Genomic DNA, 23,831 nt, shown 5'->3' on the forward strand with positions numbered 1-23,831 from the left:
ATTAGCTATTGTAAATACATGGTGTACTGAAGTAAAAAAAAAAAAGAAAATATGAAAACTTATATTTGCTAATCGCAAATCATGTAAAAAACTATGATGAAATCGATGATAAAATTAAATATTGACATATATTAGCATGACATTCAGCATGTTTATGTATTCATAACTTTTTGAAATATATATTTGTGATTTATATATAATAAGGTACTTTCGTAATTAAAAAAAAATAATTATTTATATTTGCTTATTCTGCTAAATATTTATATTATAAAATGTGTAACTTATATTTACTAATATTTTATTTTTTTAACAATTAAAATTGTAATAATTTTTCACTTATATTCTGTTTAATTTTTCTTCCTTCTTTCTCTCCTTTTCCTAATTCAAAACAGCTCATTTGTTAACCTTATATAGCAACCGATAATCTTATATAGCAACTGATAATCTTATACACACATAAGTTATACAGTTTTTGATATATATATATACCATAGATATTTTGGTAATTCAAATATTTTTTTCTATAAACAATTCACGTAGATGTATGATATTCAAATTGATTAATTATTGATTGCTTAATCTAAGGATATTTCTACATATTTTATTTATCAGTGGGCTTATTTCCGTGTAAGCATATATCTATGTGAGCATATTTCTAAGTGAGCATTTTTCTCTGTGAGCTTTTTTCTATGTGGGCATATTTCTGCATGGGCTTTTTTCCTGTGAGCATTTATATGTGTGAGCATTATTCTGTGAGCTTTTTTCCTGTGGGCATTTTTCCAGTCACCCAGCAAACAGGTTTAGCTGATCAACTCATATAGTTTACAATAACAAGCATAGTAAAATAAATAATTCTTTAATAAACTGAACTGCACAAAAATGTCTGAAATTACGGAAATAATTTTATTCCATATTTTTTAATGCTACAAATATTTGATATTTTCTAATACTAAACTTTACACTATTTGAATATGTAAAAGATCACAAAATACAGTTTTTTCTCCAGAAACTGTCTAGCCACATACCTTGAAATTCCATTCTCAGTTTCACTTAATATATGTATGCCAGGTCTAGGGGAGGAAAAACATATTAGATAATCCATATTTAAAAAATCCATATAAGCATATGGAAAAGACAAATTTTATTTAATGCACTGCTAGCCATTAAAATTGCAATACCATGAAAGAAAGGAAATAGTAAAAAGATATTTATTGTACATAAACAATATGGCACAAAGACAAAGTGACTAAATTTGTAAGCATTTTGGGGGTTTCCAGTGGTGCGAAATTAGTAGAAACAGCTGCCACCCCTCGCAGCTAAAAAGGCCCTTACCCCATTAGGCACGGAGTCAAACTGGGCTTGGATGACAGAAATGGGCAACTCATTCCATACTGCTTCAAATCTATACCACACCTTATCAACCACATTAGCTGGAGAAGAGTGGCAGGCCAGTTTCTTAGCAATCCATGACCAGATGTTTTCAATGGGTGACAGATCTGGAGACCGTGAAAGACCAGGGCAGCAATCGAATATCCTGTGTATCAAGGAAGGTCAGAACAAGACGTGCAACATGTAGTCTTGCATTATCTTATTGGAAGATGGTGTAAGATAGGGCACAGCCACTGGACATAAGATATCAGAAATGTACCGATATGCAATCATATTACCACAGATACGAACTAGAGATGTGCATTGTCGTGTACCCAATGGCTGCCCAAACCATCACACCAGGTGCAGGGAATCTACGCCTATACCGAATGCAAGCAGGTGGTGAGCGGTCTCCTCGGACACTACAGACACGTATACGGCCATCAGAATACTGCACTTAGAACCGGGACTTGTTTCAAAAGGTGATATTGTGCCACTCCTGTACCCAGCTTTGTCGTTTGGCGCACCAAAGGCACTGTCTCTCTCTATGCTATATTGTAAAGGGAAGCCGAAGTAACGGTCATCCTGCTGATAGTCCACACTGCTGCAAACATCGATGCACCTTTAAGAGCTGGTATTGGGTGTGCTGCAAACATGCCTATTTCCTGACTAAAGATCCATGATGCATATGGTTTTGAGGGCTAACCTAACAATATGTCTGGCTTCTCTGGCGCTAGTCAAGGGAGGGCATCGAGATTCTGCATGCTGTTCAGTATGACCCTCAGAAATCCATTGATTCCATATTCACATAACAGTGGTTGGATGTCGACCAGTGCGACCGCTGATTTTTGCGCAACGATAATCTACAATTTTGGTAGGCAACGATCTTACCTATATGAAATTTCAAAACTTGCTGGTAAGCGTATCCTTGTCTTATTCAAGGCATAACACGATATTCTGAGCAAACTCCAGCCTTACAAAGCACTTTCCAAATGAGAAATCCTTTACACAACTTTTCTTATATACAGTGCTTCAGATGTTATTTCTCCCTCCTGCGTCACCTAAATGCACTGAAATACTAATCATTTACATATCTCAACTTCTTCCTTTCATGTGATTTTGACTTTCGTTAGATCATTCCTTCCTGGTGTTGCAATTTTAATGGCCAGCAGTGTAATAATAAACAACTAAAATTATATTACAAAATCTAGCACTTCAAAAACCAAATTTTATCATTTTTAAAGGTTTAGAGAAAATACAGAACAAAAATGATTTTGTCACAAAATAAATTTGCTTTCTATATTGCACTAGTGGCTTGTATACATGTTACACATTGGTTGAAAACTAAGAAAATGACCATGTAGCCAGCCCTTTTGCCAGTGTCTGAACCACTAATATTTAACAACTTAACCACTCAGCTGTTGGTGGGTCTAAATATTTGCTTGGAATATAACTCAAGTTCAATGAATCATAAATGCATATACTTCACTAGTTTACCTCTTTTGTGACAATGCTACAACTTGCACATTAGCGTCAGTATATCTATTGCTGTTATTTGGCAAACAACCTGCACTATAACTCTGAAATTTCAAGAGTTTTTGTTTTGTATTTTTTTCCCTCTCTTCTGTTGTAAATTCATTAACAATGAGATTTGGGAACGCTGATGAAAAGAGTCAAGCATATAAAACTGTTAGGATCACCAAAGAGACAAAAAGAGACTGCTTAAAAATATGAGGATGTCATGCATATCCATCCTGCTACTGCATATCGTTAAGCAAGTACAATGGTGTCTTATATTGAAAAGAGGGTGAAATCAATTACTAAATAAAGATCGGAGACATCCAGAGCACAAAAAATTGCCTCTAACCCAGATACCAGAAAAAACATGTACAGAGTATCCTGCAGTGCTTCATTATTTCACCCACTGCATTTGTATCTTAGTATTAAACAGTGTTATAACAATAGGATTTTTTATAAGAACAGATTAATCATTTTCCCTTTATTTCTTACTGGAAAAGCAGTATATGACCAATTAGTTATATATATCCAAGGATCTGGAAAGGATTAATGATATATACTGAGGTATCACTGTATTCATTTGATTTGCTTCTATCAGTCATGACTTTTCAGCGAAGGCACTTGTTTACATAACTAACTCCAACTAAAGTAAATTATGTTTTTTATGAACTAAGAGTTATGTCGCAGTTTAAAAAATATGAAGGCAAACTTAAATTTTAAACACTTTTCATGCTGAATTTCAGATTTTCAAATATCACTTTTAATTTTTTACACAAATCAAGCTGAAATTCTTAATAACAAACAAATGCTCCTTAGTAGCATAAGTTCATGCTCATGTCAACAAGAAAAATACTTGAAAATTTAAAAAAGGCCTACTAATATGTAAATAAAATATTTCTGAAGATTTAAAAATAATTGTTGCTCTATTTAGACTTCTAATAGTCAACACAAAATACTAGTGTTTCCTTTGCAAATGTTACAGGAAAAACAAAAAAAAATCCTTACATCCCCAATACCGACTAAAATAACCACGAGGAAAGTTTAATAATAGCAACAGTGTGCTTGTGGATCTTAAAACACTATACTTTGCAACATAAGTTTTTGGAAGAACTTTCTTAAAGCTATGGATACAAACAAATGGCTATTATTCACACATATGAGAAAATTTGTTGCATACATAAAGGTAAAATCTAAGAAGCTATTTTTGTAACATTATAAATCAGAAAGTCATTTTTGGATCAGAAATTAAATCTGTAGATTCTGATGTCAGGAACAAACTCTCTCAAATCAGAGCATTTTGCATTTAAAACTATTTCTGTGTAATACTTAAAAAAAATATTTTGATGTCAGGAAGAAAAATCTCTCAAATCAGAGCTTTATGTATTTTTATTGTTTCTCGCTAGTCAAAGTTGCAAATTAAGAAGTTTTTTTTAAGCACTAATATTTTTCTGTTGTTTTCTATTGTACCCAGTTACTTCTACACATAATTAGAGAACCTAATCTTACAACTAAGAAACTTCCTGTATTTATAATGCTTATTATGTAATTTTGATATATAAAATTGATGAATTAAACAGCTTTCAATCTGGATACCATAGTTTAAATAAAAATATGTCATTAACTAAGTCATTAACTAAGTTACAGCATGCATGGAATTAATACTCTGAACTCTCTTCCTTTCTCTTAACATTTTGGCCAAAGTTATGCATGAGCAACTCAAATAAAACACAAACTGTAGAAGATCAATGTTGTACAAGAGGGAGTTGGCAAGCATTAGTGAGCAGAGGGCACTGCCTCATAGATATATATATATTCAGTTCTTCCCCTGCACCTACAGTTTACAGTAGGCCTAAATAAAAGTTTCAGGTTAAGTAACGACACACTCAACATGGTAAAAACACAGAAATTCAAACCTAAGTAGAGCCATACTGCAGAAGTCACAAACAAGAGTATTTGCATGTATGTTTTGGTCAATGTATTAGGCTAAAATGATATCAGCACTAAACTAAAATGTAAGAAATATTATATCATATATAAAAGAGAAAAAGTATATTGTGTTCTATATACTTTGCATTATTTACTTTGTTAAAATGTACATAATGGAAAGACCAACATGGTCAGATTTTTAAACTTCATGGAATTTCACTACTGATATCAGCAAAAGATGTGGCACTTATTTCTTAAAGATACATAGTAAATGTCATCAGTCATATTCCCTACCCTTAAATGATGAACTTGAACATATTTGCTGTTCCATTTTCTGTGTACAACCATCATGTAAGAAATCATTATCTAAGTTTTTACTCTAATATTTACATTTAAGTTGTCCCCCCTTTTTTTTTAAATTTTGTATAATACCACACACAATTTAAACTTTATGAGTAGTATTGCAGCTATAACAGCCCACTTCTTAGTAGGTTTTGGGTCCACTTGTAACCAGGTAATTTATCTGTGCGCTTGCAGGTAAGAGTTTCAATTTTGATTGCTATCAGAATGGAAGAGCTGCATAGGCACTTTTATATTTCTCCTCAAGTGTAACATAAACATCAAATGGTCCTGTTTAAAATGCTCTCTATTAAGGTACCCCTCTTGCAACAGACAACTTTTGAATGTTTGACCGACAAAATAATTTCAGATTTAATAATTTGTGCTAAAATCCAATTTTAAGAACTAAATGTTAAAAGCACAATAAACAAATATTATACTTATAAATTTTTTTTAAAAGATTCAGAACATACTAAATTATTAACTTACCTAAGTTCTTCAATTTTCTTCTTAGACTCAAGCTAATCAAAAGGAAAAAAATGGGTACATATATACGGATACACATACATGTAAAAATACAGAAAGAGAGCACAGATGTTCTGAATTATATCAAACACACGCAGTTTTGTACAGATATAAGAACATTTTCTTTTCTAAAAGGAAAAACATACTTGACATTTCCAGATTTTCCATTAACTACACAAATATGCTCATACATATTAATTATTTCCGGAAGAAACTGCACTGATAACAAAGCCTAGGTAAATTTAGTGATGAAATATCCAATGACAAAGAAAGATATAAATTTAGATCATATAGAGGGTATTAACACACTTTTAAAATAATTTCACTGGCATCAAATTAATGTTTAAAATTGTTATTATTTAAAATGTTTTCTGTTATAACTTTTCTGGTCTATAAATCTGTATTATATTTTCTGTGACAGAGAGGCTTTTCATAAAATGTTAAGATACTGCCTTTCACTTTTCACGCAAAAAGAGCATTTTTCAGCAGGCCAAAAGCACAACAGTCCACAGGTGAAATGTCAGAAACTTTATGAATATATACAGATGGAGGACAAAATAATACGAACACCTGTGAAATAATGGAAAATTTTTATTAATAGGGGGTTGGACCACCCTTTGACTGAATTACAGATTGAATGTGACGTAGGATAGATGCATAAAGGTCATGGACAATATTTAAAGAAATATTAAGCCACTCCTCCTGCAGAGCGGTCTCTAATTCCGAAAGTCTGGATGGAGGTGGAAATCGCGAACGAAGTTTGGACTCCAAATATGCCCATAAATGTTCAATAATATTCAAGTCTGGAGACTGAGGGAGAGGGGCAAGCGAGATGTTCAATTGTATCGTCATACTCTTCGAACCATTCTTGAATGCACCTAGCAGTGTGTATGGGGGTGTTGTAATCATGGCCCTTATAAGAGATAGACTAACCCAGTGGGCATGGCACGCGTCACCGACATGTCGGCAAGAAAGAGTAGAGTCGATCTGGTTTACTTTAACACTGAAACCTATGGCGTTTGTATCGCATAACTCTTTTTTAATTATTAAATGTGATACGTTGTATAGTGATGAGATTATGAAAGCCACAGTTTTTTCCAAATAAGATTTAATATATCTCATTAAAGCACTTTTTACTGAATTTCGCACATTTTTTTCACACGTAATTCTTGTACAAACATCTTTACTTTGGTAAAACGGTAAAAACTCTAAGCACAAAATTTATGAACTTAATTTTGCGTAAAAATAAAGTAACATTAAATAAGATTGATACTAGGTGATGCTTTGAAATAAATAAGGTAAAATTAAACAAGATCTGATAAATTTTTTCTTAAATTTAATGAACATTTTCAGGCAGTGATTTTCCAAACTATAATAACATTACCAAACGATCATATTTATTTGATTATATGATCATTAAATTATTAACATTAAAGTGGATTAATTATTTTAATAATTCATAAAATTCGGAGCATAAAATTTTCTGAGCGTAATGATGGGGGGGGAGGGGGAAAAAGATAAAATAAAATCTAGAAGCACTCACATTTTATATTATGCCCAAAAGGAACCTTTTTTTTAAAGTTTTGTATGTAACCTATATTTATTGAATATCATGTTCTTCGCCGGTAAACCACATATATTTGAAAACAGCATATCTTTAGAATTTCCGTACTGGGGATAAAACTCGGTTTTGGTGGAGGATTACATTATTCAAAATTTTATGGCTCTAGATACTGTCGTTTTTGTCACAGTGCAATAAACATGCATGTATTCACGCAGATTCTTCATTATTTAATTTCTTTACATATAATACAGGGCGATAATATTTGGTAACAACAATTTGCAAGGAGACACGGACACATATAGTAAAACAGTGCAAAATGCCGCTTCGAAACTAACAGCCTTTCTAGGCTACCACCGCTTTGGGCTAATAAATTAAATTTAAAGTAAATAAAAAAAAAAAATCTTACACAGAATTAAAAATAAATTTAAAAAAATAATCACTATAAAATACAAGCAAAATTAATTATTACAGTTAAATACAATTTTAATATTAGAATTAAATGTATAAAAATTTTTAAGGAGTCGAAAGTGTTTATCACTATGATGTATTATGAAATGTAATTGAAATAAAATTCCTTTATAGAAATTGTGCTATAATACCATCTCTAATTTTAATAAAGCAGCACAATTTAGAATTTTAAACAAAACTTTCAAAAATTCGTTTTTAAATATTTTAGTACTTTTTATTTATTTACACCAATAAAATGCATAAAAATTGCAAGAGAAAATTGCTTGTTTGAAATTTTCCATTAGTTCAGATTTAAAATATTATTTTCTAAAAGAAGTAGTTACAAATTTCCTTATAGCATAGGAAAAGCTAAAAAAAATCTCCAGCCCTGAAAGCATGCAATAGCTTCATAATTATTTGGAACGTTAATTATGCTTGATAAATATGCTAAATTTTTAAAAATCAATCTCACTTTCAAAAATAAAAATATGGAGAAATTCTGATTTGTGAAATAAGGCACTACAACCAACTTTTTCTTGACAATTATACACGCTGCAATAGGCAACCAATGTTAAATTTCTGCAAGTCGTCCCTACTCCTCTGGATGTGATCAAGGTGACAGCCGGTAACGCCTCAGATGAGGGAGAAAAACCTGTTTGGGTTAGTCTATTTCTTATAAGGTTCATGGTTGTAATCTTGAAAAAGCAGTCACTCCCCAGGGAATACAGTTTAGACATGATCCCCTAGAATGCTTAGATAGTGATTGGATATGAACCTCCCATGCAGAATAACAAGTGACCCAAGACTGCACCAAGATTTGACATCACTTACTATAATGGTGCCACCCCCATGCTTCGCAGTCAGCAAGAGGCAATCAGGATGAAATGCTTTTTTGGGCGTTCTCCAGACATAAACACGTCCGGTCATCTGAAATAGGGTGAATGACGATTCATTTGACCATATTATTTATTGCCACTGCTGTGAGGACCTGCCTTTGTGATATCTGCACAATTAGCGTCACTTGAAAGCATTAGTTGCTCTCACCAAGGGTTTATGAATTGCCACTCTGCCATAAATGTTTGCAGCATGAAGTTCCCCTTTGACAGTTTTTGTTGAAACGGGGTCCTGGAGATGACTGTTCATTTTGGATGCTATCTCGGATAATGATTGCTTGTCCTTTCGGGCTACTATGCACTTCAAGATCTGTCTAACCCTATCAGCCAGCTTTGACTTTCGACCACTGTTGCGCTTTGAAGACGTCGTCTTACCCTCTATCGTAAAAGCTGTCATAATGGTTGATACCGTACTACTTGCACACCCCACAAGGTTTGCTGTTTCCGTAACCGATGCTCTACTTAAACGCGCTCCAACTATTATTCCTCTTTGGAACTCTGACAGGTATGACATTTCAACTTCTCACAGACATACATAACATACATATCGAAGCCTACAACACAGGTGACTGCTATTGAAAAACTGATACCTTCCTCTTCACGCTCAATTAGGTGCCAGACTTCTGTTGCAGGTGGAATGGCTGTACTGCAGGTGTGAAATACGACATACTTTTTCACAGGTGTTTGCATTATTTTGTCCTCCATCTGTACATTAAAAGTGTTTACATGGAATTCTTCTGGTGAACTTAACTTTTTTTAAAACATTACAGCAACAATTTTTAGAATATGGCTTGTGGCTTTGCCTTGGTATGATTTTATTCTTCAAAAGTCATCGACTACGAATGGAATTCCTTCTACAAATATCAAACGTAAAGCATTTTTCGGATAGTAAAATAAACCAATTTCACCATTTATTCCACTTTGCTTATTTTCCATTGTAGGAAAAAACTGCAACAATCGAAAACATCTTATTGAAACTTTTTTGTATTGCTGTAACCACATTTTAAGAACTTGTACTCCTTGCTTTCAATAATAAACACATTTTTTGCTGCGATCATTTAAATAAACCAACCATTATTAAAATTCATACTGTATTTCCATCCAATATTTGATAAATTGTGCCCATATAGGTCTCTCAACATTTTTAGGTACTAACATATTATCCATCAACCATGAAACTTTTGCCAAGCAATGCGATTTAACACCAATTATGCATTAACTTGTCACAAAATCTGTGCTTTCATATGATGTAACACCGATAGATTCTTGATAAGCTATGTTTTATTTTTACGGTTTGATTTATTTGAGCACTTGAGGGCTATACCAAGGGAAGGGATGCCTTCATGGAGAACTTGCTATGAGAAACTGGCTCGAAAAGCACAAATATGCCCATGCAGCCAGTCCGTTTGCTGAAATTTGAACCCCAGACCAAACTACCAGGGTTCAAAGATTTTAATACTCGGCCACTGTTGGGCTCTTGATTCTTATGCATAAGGATGTAAATTAACTGTTACTGTATTTTCTCTCTGTAGTTAAAAATTGCAATTAGAATTTGGAGCTTGCCTTCTACAGAACAACAAGCAGTGGATTACTTTCAAAGTTATAGGACTGTAACAACAAACAAAATATGTATTAATAGACACAATACAGTCAGTTGAGTATGATCCACAAAATAATATGATTGGAACAATTACCTGCAAGAAGTTTATACTCATATAGTTCTAACAGAGCTTTCAGTAAATTCCGAGAGCCGAACAAAATAATAGAAACGGACGAAAGTCATTTTACAAAATATAAAAATGAAGTGGGTAAAATATTGATTGCTTATTAAATTAAGAGTTGCCAGTTCATTCATACTACACAGAAATAGTTGGAACATCTTTGGCAGAAACTCTACCAACTTTCAGAACCGACAAGATATTATCCAAGAATCTGTATTTAGCATTCAGCAACGTGCCTCAGCAAAATCTTGAGAACATTCAAGTTTTAACTTTTTAAACTGGAAATTTTTGCGTATTATTTCATTTATTGTCATTACATACGTATTTACAGAATTTGTAACTGATTTCTGCATCAACAAATTTTCTGTTGCTTCCACAAACTTCATTTTAGAAGCATTAAAAACAATACATATATTTTTTAGTACTCATTTGGTATGTAAAAATAATAACTAATAGTTATTTTATTAATAATTTATATCTGCCCTTAGAAATTTCAACACTGTGCATTTAAAAGTGTTTTATGCTGGAAAAAAACTGGAGTAAAGACATTTCTCTTCAGAAAGAGTAAAAACATATTATTTGATCCTCAACGTGTTTACATACAACATTTTGAAAAAAGAATAAATTTCATGTGAAGCTGAGACTATTTCTCACTTAAATTATGCACTGCTTCTAGAAATATTCATTTTGAAACATTTTAAATTATTTAATACCTCATTGAAAATGTTCGAAAGATGTGTTAAAACCCTCTGTAATTTTAAAATGAATAGAATGGAATTTAGTTGTATGTATATTTTTTTGTAATCAATGTTAAACTGTAATGGATATGTCGTTGAAGAGTTCAGCATTTTCACATCTCTACAGTAATGATGAAAGGAATGGGGAAAGAAAAAAAAAAAAAAAAAAACGGAAAGTTTGATTCAATTTTAAAATAACTCTCATTCTTACAGCTCGAAAATGGTAGTTAGACTTTTCTTGATATTGGACAGATATTTCTTTATCTGTGGCTCCTGAACCATTTGTACACTGCTTTACTTTGGAATTTTCTGTCCCTATGTAAAACAGAACATTTATTAATCAAAGATATTTTAATATAAAATTATAGGAAATCTGAAATATATAGCTTTGAATTCACCTTCAATTTTTATTATAAATAAACAAAAAACAGTATGAAAAATTACTAGATTTTCCTATCTAAATGTGTATACTATATACCATACTATTATAAATGTATATACTAGATCTAGCTTACCATCATCACCAGGATGACTTAGTCTCCCTTTTTTCTCCTTTTTCTGCTTATCTTTCCCCTTTTCAACACTTAGAAATTCACTTCCACCTGAAAATCGCCCTTGCAATCTCGCATTTTTCCTTTTATCTTCACTCATAATCTGTAAGAAAATATCAATCAACAAAATAAAGAGGTATATTTGTATCTTATTAATTAATCCCTTTCCTATAAATGCTAATACAATCAAACCTCTACTTCTCAGTCAAGCCTCTTCTAACTTGAAGAACCCTGCGAAAATGTTGGTTACGATAAAATGTGATTTAAGATGAAGAATGTTTTAAATTTAAAATTCAGAATAGTAATAAAATTAAATAAAATGCAAGATTACATATATTAATGTATTCATTCTATCAAAGTTATGCATGAAAATTAAACAAAGTCAATTTGAAAAATTACCAGTCAGTTCAGTTTGTTTTGATTCTCAGGAACATTTCATATCATAAAAATGTCTTACATCTTTATAATGCACGGGGAAAAAACTTCTGGTACACTTTCTTCAAACTGAAAACTGTGTCGCAAAGCATCAAAAGCATTCAACATATCTTCTAACAAAGATTTGCGTATTCGTTTTCATCAATGTTTTCATTTTCTTCATCATCATCATCAATAGCATCGTATGCTATTTTTTATGCCCCCAACATGTCCTCTTCAGCATAAACTTTTCACCGAGAATTGTAAAATTGCAAAAACGTTGCTCAAATTATGAAGCATATATAGCCAATGAATTCAGGAAAAGGTAAATTTTTTTCTTGTAAAATTTTATTTAGATCTAAATTTTAGTATGGCGGTAGAAATCAAAAATTCTTTTGTGAATGTTATTGATTAAATAAGCGACTGCATGTATGCATGCGCATGGATATTATATAATAACTTCTGAATGCTTTTAGCTGTATTAACCCAATTTGATATGAATACTCGTCAACTCTAACACTGGAAAAGCCTAAGTACCATGACATATTTTTTGACATTGCTTTCCAAACAAGTACAGTCAGAAGTTGTTAATTCGGACACCCATCATCCGGAATGATTTATAATCCGGACCTCAAAGCCACAAACTTTCTGCACATGTGTCGCGTTGATGCGTGCGCGTCAGACCTTTATGGCTGCGAATATGCGTGTGCGCAAAATACGTTTACGAATGCGTGTTTAATGTGTAACGGATGGTATAAGCTAAGCTAAAGTTATCTAATTCAGTTAATGTTGCAGATTGCATTGTTCCTTAATCTTCGAATTGGATCTGGCTTATTATTTTTTGCAGACTGTTAGAGCAATTTTAAAAAAGTAAGCTTGAACTTTTGATTATGTCAAATAGAATTTCCGATATATATTTACTAATATGTAAAGGATCTACAAAGCGAAAGTATGTTTCGAAGTCCATTAGACAAAAAGTGGAATTGCTGCAAAAAAATGAATAAAGGCATAATCCTTTGTTTATCTAACCATTCTGAAACCTGTTTATCTCAGTTTCATGCTGCTCTGTTTATCTCAGTTTCATGCTGAGGGGGGGGGAGCGCCGTGGCGAACAATGAATTGGAAGTTGATCTCTCAGCACTATCCTTATCTTCAGAGCAGATGTTTTTATTTTATTTGGCTTATAATTCCTTACTAAATGTAGTATTTCATCTCTCGTCTTTGATATGATTTAAATTAAATTCCTCGTCATTATAATTCGCTTCCGATAGTGAAGAAAGTGACAGAGGTTATTGAAAACGAAAAAATTTCGATTGACAGATTTAGTCGGTATTCTTGACTCAGCAATTATAGGACTTGAACAGCGGAACTTTGTAACTGAACAAGAAATTATGTCTGTTTATAAAATTAAAGAGAAAGTATTATCACATAAAAAACGAAGCAACTTAAACAACTTACATTGAAAGAAATGTATAATAAAGTAAACAAATAAATATTAAGCTTTTTTTTTTTTTTTTTTTTTTTTTTTTTTTTGTAAATTTTGATACTTTTTAGATCATAATTGTTCTTTATTTCATAAATTACGGTTTCCTATTTTTAATTTTATAATTTCTGCATGCCATCTTACCAGATTTAAACTGATGATCTATAATCCAGAAAAATCGATAATCCGGAATCGCCAAAGTCCCGACGTCTCCGGATTAACGACTTTTGACTGTAGTTAGTAACAGTTGAGTGAATGCATAGGGCAGTATGATAGCATACATAGATAATGTATAGAGTCAGTAAATATATTTCAAATGGTTGTGGAAATAAAACTGCATAAATAAATAAATAAAAAGTTCAATAAATAGTTTAGGAATTTTTGTAAGATAGCAAGAGATGGTACTTTTCCGTTTTGCTGGCGCAAGCGATAAAGTCGCCAATAATAGTACAACCGATGTCAAACGGAATATTCTCGCTGGTAACCGTTTACGCCTCATTTTCAAAACAAGTCGCAGCGTTTTCTTATCAGAATGATTGTTTCTTTCAATACTGGCATATAATTACATAGAATTTTTATCAGATAGTTCAGTTTTATGTCTAAGGCCATTTTCGGTAATTAAGTCAAATAGGATGCAATCACAGGGCTTACCGCAAGCCGAAAATATAGAAAAGGCAAAGTCAAGGGTTAAATTCATTAATTCTAATGAGAATGCATTAGCGAAGTAAAGCACTGCACTTTTACATAATTTATGAGTAAGCTATTCGTACGCATTGAAATATTTCTTGCATTTAAACTTGTGTTCCAAATTAAGTTTTAACTTGAAATTAATGTAGATAATTACTGAGAGCATTAGATTTTTGTAGAGTAGTTTACGTGAGATGAGATCGCTTGGGGTCACGTGCTATGAACTGGCGAATCAAGATGTTGAACCATGAAAGCATAGTAAATTCTTAAATTGAAAGCATAGTAAATTCTTAAATTAATGTCTTTTTACAAATTTATTGTCTTTATTTATTGTCTTTTTATAAAGTTTCAAGCGATATTAAAATGTTTATGCCTTCAAAAAAAGAATTCTTAGAACTAAAATTTTTTTAATATTTTTTATGTGTATACTGTATGTTGTCGCCAATAAAGTCTGCTTGGCGAGATTTGCGCTGGCGAAACGGAAAAGTACCTTTTATTTTATACTCCAGCTTTCATCGATTCCCAAAGTGGTCTTAAATTACATGCTATTCATAATACAAAATATTCTTTCATCCTCCCAAGGCACACATAAATGCTCTACTACATGAATAAAATTGGTACTTTTCCATTTTGCCGGCGCAAGCGATAAAGTCGCCAAAAATGATACAACCGATACCAAACGAAATATCCTCGCTGGTAATCTTTTACGCCTCATTTTCAAAACAATTCGCAGCCATTTCTTATCGATTGATTGTTTCTTTCAATACTGGTATACAATTACATAGAATTTTGACCCAGATAGTTCAAATTTATACCCTAAGGCCATTCGCGGCAATTAAGTCAATTAGGATGTAATCACACCACTCACCCGAAGGCGAAAATATAGAAAAGGCAAAGTCAAGGGTTAAATTCATCAATTCTAATGAGAATGCACTAGCGAAGTAAAGCACTGCGGTTTTACATAATTTCGGAGTAAGCTATTCGTACGAATTGAAATAATTCTTGCATTTAAACTTGTATTCCAAATTAAGATATAACTTGAAATTAATGTAGATAATTACTGAGAGAATTAGATTTTTGTTGTACCGTGAAAGCGTAGCAAATTCTTAAATTAATGTCTTTTTACAAAATTTTAAGCCATATTAAAATGTTCATACCTTCAAAATAAAAACTTCTTAGAACTAACATTTGTTAACACTTTTTATGTGTGTCTGTGTTGTCGCCAATAAAGTCTGCTTGGCGAGATTTGCGCCGGCGAAACGGAAAAGTACCCAAGAGATAAATAGTGTCAAGGATGTCACCAGATAATAACATTATCATGTTTCCTGTTGACTCAATAAGCAATGCCCTATTTATAATGCTGATAGTACATTTCCAAGAGTGAAAAATGAATATGGCTGCTGCATTATTCTATGATGTAATATTATAACTTCAAAAAGTGAAGCATCATTTCGCAGAAAACATCAATAATGCTTAAGTCTCAGTCTACTGAGTATTTGTTTTAGTTTTCTGTGATAAGATCAATTAAATAGTATGTCATAGCCTGAGAAGCCTTGCTTTAAGGCAGTGTAAAATATAATATTGTTGCTACCTATGTATGTTTTTGAAACTACTCATTGTTATTTCTTTCAAATATTTTACAGTCCAAAAATTTAAATATGCTATAATGTGTAGACCATATAAACAGAATTTTAATACTTGTAAAAGAGCATCAAAGAACAACAGATGCCAGAAAATTCTGTCTTTTGCAAGTGCTATGGCAAAGAATATTGGCACTGAACTGCAAGCACCGAGAATTGTAAACTTTGCTCCAATCATCATGCATCTACAACCAATAAATTCTGGAAAAGGGTCTCTTATTATCCCTTATTTGGATTCTTTAATACGATCACTGGAAGAAAGATTTTCAAGCAATAATTTACCAGCATTTTCTTTGTTGTTATTACGTCATGTGATTTTGCTAAAAAATGTAGAGGAAGAAAAAAGTTAAGTGTTTGCACGATTTTTATAATTTGAAAAATTTGACAATGAGAGAGAACTTTCGTACAGTTTTTGGAATATGAAGAAGCTAGCGATCGACAACACGAGGATGTTAACTACGGAAGATTTGGTAAAATAAACAAAAAAACTTCCCCCCCCCCGGAAACAGAACGTGCTCTTCTTATATCTTTGTCTCAACCATGTACTACAGTCAAAAGTCTTTAATTCGGACACCCATAATCCGGACCTCAAAGCTACAAACTTTCTGCGCATGCGTCGCGTTGATGCATATACATAAGACCTTTACCGCTACAAATTTGCGTGTGTGCAAAATATGTTTACAAATGCGCGTTTAATGTATAACGGACGGGATAAGCTAAGCTAAAAATGTATAATGGACGGGATAAGCTAAGCTAAAATTATCTAATTATCTATTTCAGTTAATGTTGCAGATTGCGTTGTTCCTTAATCTTCCAATTGGATCCGGATTATTATATTTTCCAGACTGTTAGAGCAATTTTATAAAAGTAAGCTTGAACTTTCGATTATGTAAAATGCAATTTCCAGTATATATTTACTAATATGTAAAGGATATACAAAGTGAAAGTATCTTTCGGAGTCCATTAAACAAAAAGTGGAATTGCTGCAAAAAATGGATAAAGGCATATCCTTTGTTTATCTAAACTTTGTTTATCTTAAACGCTGTGGCAGCGTGCAATGAATTGGAAGTTGATCTGTCAGCACTATCCTTATCTTAAGGGCAGATGTTTTTATTTTATTTGGCTTATAATTGCTTACTCAGTGTAGTATTTCATCTCGATGTACTCTGTCTTTGATATCATTTAAATCAAATGCCTCGTCATTATAATTCGCTTCCGATAGCGAAGAAAGTGACAGAGGTTAAAGAAAACGAAAAAATTTCGATTGACAAATTAGTCGGTATTCTTGACACAGCAATTATAGGACTTGAACAGCGGAACTTTGTAAATGAACAAGAAATTATGTCTGTTTATAGAATTAAAGAGAATGTATTATCACATAAAAAATGAAATAACTTACATTGAAAGAAATGTTTAATAAAGTAAACAAATAAATATTAAGCTTTTTTTTTTTGTAAATTTTGATACCCTTTAGATCATAATTGTTCTTTATTTCGTAAATTACAGTTTCATATTTTTAATTTTATAATTTCTGCATGCCATTTCACCAGATTTAAACTGATGATCTATAATCCAGAAAAATCGATAATCCGGAATCGCCGAAGTCCCGATGAGTTCGGATTAACGACTTTTGACTGTACTAAGCACTCATTTAGTACCCTAAGCAGAGTAAAACTTGAATGCACTTTACAATGACAGAAAATTGCTTAAATGGGCTGTGTATGTTAAGTGTGCATCGTAAGCTTGTTCGAGAAATAAGAATAGAAATAGAAAAAGAAGTTTTAAAACAATTTAATTCAGATAGCAGAAAAACTGTTGTAATATAAACTAAAGACCAAGTAAAAAATGTTCAGAAGTCTCTTTATTCTCATCTCCGACATTTCAACGATCTGTTTAAACTCACAATACTCCAGTTCTGTTATTTATTTCCTGATTTATTCGACTGTAGCAATGATGTGAGTGCTATCCTTAAGGAAAGCTGTCTTAGAGGAGAATTTGAGACAAACTGGCTCATATACATTTTATAATACACGAGCAAACACAATAACCACAAAAACAATCATGCAGTCAACCAATTAATTTGCTTTCAAATCGAATTACTGGAGGCTCAGCAATTTTACCTACTCTACCACTGACAAAGTCGCGTCATATCAGTTTTGGATTAATCTTCAGATTATGGTAACTTGGCGATTTTGTGGCGAAAATTTGGCGACCAACCCTGCTACAGCAACCTGCTAGTTTTGTTTTGGATGCCATTTTGTTTTCACAAAGTTAAGGCTTTTTTTTTTTTTTACTCAACATTTTTTCCAACAATCTGCTAGCCGAATTATGCTTATACTAGAACTTTTATGGAACAAAAATGCTTAATCATGACGAAGATCAGGTGCGAAATTGGGAGAAACTGCAGAATCGCAAACTGCTTGCCATGTTTTTAAGAATTGCACATACACGGTATCCATGTACACGTCGTCCTATTTTCACTTAAAAAAAAACATCCCAGAATTGCATAAAAATGGCATTGTGCACACTCTTAACTTTATCCATGTACACTGCTAAAATCCTAGCTAGTAACCTTTATTGCCTTACGAAAATGTCGCCAAACTACTTGTTACCATATTCCAAAGATTAGCCCAGTTTTTTTTTTTTTTTGGTCTAAGATCGTTTGCAACTCCCTAAGCTCCCATGCTGGCTACGTCCATGCACAGCCCCACAATCTTTCTACCTTTAGGTGTGAAAAACACTTCACAGTTAAATGGCCATAACTAGCATTTTCAAGCTCATCTATTTAACATGCTTACCTGCAATCTGAATATATTGTCAACCCTTCCACTATATGGTCTACAATCATTACAAAATTGAAGTGTGCCTTCCTTCCCAATTTGGAACCTGACCAAGATCGCATTCCCCACATCCAAGGCATAAGCTTCCAAATATTCACTGTTGTGTAAGTATCCTGGCAGAGGTTTTTTTCCAACCACATAAACAAACTCTCATCAATTTCAACTATTTTTCCAGGGCCACTTATTCATCCTTTAGGTTGTGAAGTACAAAAAATGACAGTGATAATGATATGTTAGCCTATTCATCCAATTTTGAATCCTACGAACTTACACAGTTCACTGGTCTTACCCATTTAACTACTTACATGCTATTAAGTGAAAAAAGTAAGACATATAACAATCCTAAAGTAAATTAAGGATTAATATTATACCAGCTAAAATTTAATCTTTAGATGCTTTAGAGACAATTATTTTAGAAGCAGATTTTAGAAAAGTTTCAGAAAGTACTTTCAAAATAACACTATATTATTTAGTAGTAGACTGCCCAGAAACTGTGAAATAATCATTATTTGGGGGTAGAGCAGACTTTAAGGTATCCCTTGTATTATGGCAAAGTTGTTGTTTGATTTATCGCCAAGTTGTTGTTTCATTTATGGTAGCCTGAGTAGTTCAATGTTATGGGAACCCTATTGTGACATAATCGGGACACGATTCTGGGAAATTTTGAATCATGGGATGTGTTGTAAGCGTTTTTGTGGTGTGTGTTGGTTTGATTCTTTAGACGGTAGAATGGCCGACTGTAGTAAGATTAATTTGCAGTTTCTGTACAATTTGGGGCAAAAGAGCTTTAATTGACTGGTATGTAAATAAAGGTTTACTTAGTAGCCATTATAAGTGTCCTGTATGTAGGAAGGATATGCGTCTAGTCGAACGTAAAAACTGTTTAAATGGATTTGAATGGGTTTGTAGGAAGAAAGGTTCAGATGGTCACTATGTGAAGCGTTCGATCAGAAAGAGTACCTGGTTTGAAAAAAGTCATTTGAGTATGATTGATATTTTGATTTTTACGTGGATCTGGGTGTACGAAGCGAATTCGAAAATCATGGTAAGTGAATATTTGCTTTTGGTAGTGCTTAAATGTAGAACCTTTTTTGCCCATTTTTATGTTATTTTATTGTTTGGTTTAATATGTATTTTATTGGGATTATGTATTTTTGTTTGCCTATATTATATTGTAGAATTTGGTGGTGCTTTGACTTTGTAAGTGAAAATATATCGATGTGTACATGGACAAAGTAAAGGGAGTGCGCAATGCAAGTTTGTGCAATTCTGGGATTTTTTTTAAAGTGAAAATAGGTCGACATGTACATAGATAAAGTTAAAAGAGTGTACAATGCCACTTTTGTGCAATTCGGGGATTTTTTTTTAAGTGAAAATAGGTCGACGTGTACATGGATCAGGAAGTCAAAGGAGTGCGCAATGCTATTTTTGTGCAATTCGGGTATTTTTTTTAAAGTGAAAATAAGTTGATGTGTACATGGATACCGAGTTTGCACAATTGTTTTTCTTGTTGTTTTGGCTTTGTGTAACGGCGATTTTGGGCGCAAAAATCGCTGCTTCGCAAGCCAAAATAACGAGTCAAAGAATTGCGCAAAATCGGTATCTATGTACCGTCAAAAATCGCCAAGGGGTACCCTAAACTATACTTTTACCATATTTTGAAATGCCCTGTTATATTTCTTATAAAAAGAGATTCTGATATAAGAAACCAAAACGCCAATCAGTTTAATGGACTCTGCCCACGAAAAGCGAACAGCATGGTTAAATCCACAAAACCCTGATAGTTTACTTCTAGTTATGTTCTACGATGGTGAATGGGTAGGCAGCATGATTTGTTTCTATTAAAGCACATGGCATATAAATATGTAACACTTCTTTTAGGAAGTGCCCGTCCGACGATATCCAAGCCTTGATTAAGCTTTATTTACGGCGAACAAAAATAAGTTAGTTCAAATAACTGTATTATTTATTTTAAATATGTCCTGTTATATAGAAAACTTCAGTAAAAATACAAGTTATCCTAATAATATAATTTAGATGTAAATACACAAATAACATTCATTATGAATCAAACTACACGTGTCTCTAAAATTTTAAGACAGAACCCAAAATTTGTAAATGTATTTGGATATAAAGTGTTGCAGATTATTTATAGGTTCAGAAAGTAAATAACGTAAAAAATACTAAACTTACGTGTTAAAAATCAAATAACACTGAATCAGCAATCGCACAACTACGGTTCAGAACCGAAACTTAGTTCTCGCCGCCACCTGGTATATTATCGTCACTGTTATTATTGTTGAGTGTCTGGAGCAAGGCCAAGTTGGCCTTGGTCTGGAGTACTGTATCTAGGCATCCGAATCCTTCTGGAAACAGGCAACATTGGTTGAAACGAGTCAGTCGACTGCGCAGAAAAAACTGTGTTTTTCGCGCAGTGAGCCTTCCTAAATGCTATCTCAGTAGCATGCATTCTTGATGGGAATGTTATGATCTCCTTTCATATTTTCAATTTATGATATTTCGAGTTTTCTTTTTAATTTTAAATTATTTTACAGTTTCAGCAGGCATGCAAAACGTGTATTTTGAAATAATTTTTTTTAAAACATAAATCTTCTTAAGCACGATGTTATGTATAATGCTTTAGCTCATTTTTTATCTGACTGTACCCTGGCGCGGTCTTCTTTGAAGCTGCAAAAACGTTTGCTCGCGTCTGGTACTTTAACCTTATTTATATACTAATCAAACATACTTTTCGGAATAACTTGTTTCGTACTATCGCTTTTACTTTTCGCTTCAAAATCTCATTCAGGAGAAAATTTGGAAATGCATAGTGGCGTGGCCTTCGAGATAACATGGCCTGGTTGCGTATTTCCAAACCCTACCCCACTTTTCGAATTTTTGACGTCACGGAAATATCGACTAGTTTCACCTGGCAAATAGGAAAACAACGGTGGCATGTTCCTAAAACGTACTCGCTGTACCTCCTGCTGTGAGAGCTGCTTCGCTGCTATTGGTTAGAAGAATTTAGACGTAACATAGAGCTTTCGACGTCATTTGTTTTGTCACGTGGTAAAGCTTCTCGTACTCCAGCCATACTTATACCGGATTATTCGGATCGGTTTGCGTGCGGCGGTTAAGTTTTAATCCTTTAAAAAAATCAGTTAAGAAGTCAGAGGTGATTTTTATGTACAACTGAATTAATTCATATGTTAATATATATTTTCACTTTATGCAATACACACTTGAGAAATACCGGATCATTACAAATGAAGGAAAATGGGTTATTTGCTTGAGAGGGTTATATCCATATTGCATTTTGCTAATGGAATGTTGGAAAAACAATATTTAACATAGTTTATTAATCTTTTATTGTGATACAACCACATTTTTAAGAACAAGATTACAAAGTTTACAATTATACGCCTAAATTTATCTCAGTTTTCACTCTGAGATGGAATCCCAGGAAAAATATTGTTAATGATGGACTAGATCAATGTAGTTATATACAGAAAGCACACCTGGGATCTTTTCCTTTACTGAATAACATTTGCCAGTCAGTTTACAGCAAAATATATATGCCTACATTGCCTACTGTCCATTAAATTAAATATAACCTTTGAATCGCTCTTAATATTATTTTGTTTTAAAAGTAACTATTGTCAGTTAATTCTATCAGTAACCTTTAGTATGCATTAGGTAGTAAGGAATATACTTTTTAGACACACAAACATTGCTTGGATTATCCTAAATTTTCATTTATATTTTAAAATACACAGTGTCATTTCCATTATCTATTTCTACTTCATTACTTAAAAAAAAAAAAAAAAAAAAAAAAAAAAAAAAAAAAAAAAAAAGATGGGGATGACCTAGTGTGACAAATTGCATTTTGAATGTATTTTAAATTTACCATTAATATTTTAAACTACATTTTGCACCAATATTTATGTTTGCTCTCCCATTAAGGAAAACAAATATAATAATATAATGTTATTAAATTAAAATTCCTGTGTTTAATTCCATCTTTAACAAGAGCCATAAAATATATGGAATTTACATTCTTACCACAGATGTGGTAAGTCATGAACTCATTGGCAACTTTGAAGAGCATTTGCAAACTTGTTGGTGAGTTAGGAGAGGGATGTTTGTTTGCATATCTTTTAAATTTATTTCAACGATGCATCCACCACCACCGATTGTTTTACATTCTTCTTCTTCAATACAAGACACGCACAATTCTAGGCTTTTTTTCACCGTTGTTTTCTCTATAAATCTTTTTAATAAAAAAAATATAAAAAAATTGCAAAATTTTGGCACCAGAATCCTAAAATGAGAAAGGAAAGAGAGGCATGTGATGCCTTTTATGTTGTATGCATGCAGAAAGCAACATCGCCAAAGATTTTACCAGAGACAACAGAAACTGCGGTATGTGGTCCACCCGAATGCTGAAGTACTGAAATTCCCATAGGAGGGATCATAATCTGCAACCACACTGGTGAAAATATCTGGAGAAGTGCTGTCTGGGAGAATGCTATGTGTATACTTGGGTTGCCATATAAATGATTTTTAGTGACATGTGTAGCCACATAAATTTTTCTTCGCAGCATGGTTTAGACCATCAATACTTTTTCACAGCATTCTGGTGAGGTTCAGAAAATTAGAAAGTACCAAAATTCATCATTTTAGAATTATTTTGAGTAAATTATACACTTTGTGAACTGTGATGAACAAAAATTAATAAGCTGTCCTTCCCTCAAACCAATTTCCTTTCTTCCACATAATGATTTATTTGCATATATCAAAACTTTACTATTGCAATATGCTTTTGGAACGATTATTATTTCAATCTATGAGATTTTTACTTTACCACCAAAGAAAATGCACAGACATCACTGCTGGGAAATAACTACCTCTAAAAATCTGAGATGTATTAATAATAAACAGGTACCTTTGTCACAATTTGAATTATTATTTTTAAAGCACATTGATACTTAATTATGTTAAAAAAAAAAAAAGCACTATCCTACTTGATCTGGTTTTCCTACCGGAGCTGGTGAATGAACTCACTAGTTTGACTCATTGATTAAGATAACATAATCTGTATGTATGGCTGTTACAGTTATATTATTCTTCAGTTCAGAACTAAGTAAGTGCTACATAGCAAAAAGTTAAAGTAGTTTT

General features: G+C 32.6%; 1 protein-coding gene across 1 annotated transcript in view; it reads right to left on the reverse strand.

The window, feature by feature from the left end:
• The window catches only part of LOC118193944 (uncharacterized), a 61,037-nt gene extending 40,032 nt beyond the window's left edge, over positions 1 to 21,005 (reverse strand). Inside the window, exons 1-5 of the mRNA XM_035365109.2 lie at positions 20,847 to 21,005; positions 11,554 to 11,692; positions 11,250 to 11,353; positions 5,641 to 5,672; positions 1,026 to 1,070 (exon numbers count right to left, since the gene is read on the reverse strand). Coding sequence (XP_035221000.1) covers positions 1,026 to 1,070; positions 5,641 to 5,672; positions 11,250 to 11,353; positions 11,554 to 11,689 — 317 coding nt within the window. The 5' untranslated portion in view covers positions 11,690 to 11,692; positions 20,847 to 21,005. The remainder of the gene's footprint in view (positions 1 to 1,025; positions 1,071 to 5,640; positions 5,673 to 11,249; positions 11,354 to 11,553; positions 11,693 to 20,846) is intronic.
• Between the last annotated feature and the right edge of the window lie 2,826 nt (positions 21,006 to 23,831).

Source organism: Stegodyphus dumicola, chromosome 7, assembly GCF_044657685.1.
Source record: "Stegodyphus dumicola isolate Sdum_Otavi_A_Nest chromosome 7, ASM4465768v1".
Classification (NCBI taxonomy): domain Eukaryota; kingdom Metazoa; phylum Arthropoda; class Arachnida; order Araneae; family Eresidae; genus Stegodyphus; species Stegodyphus dumicola.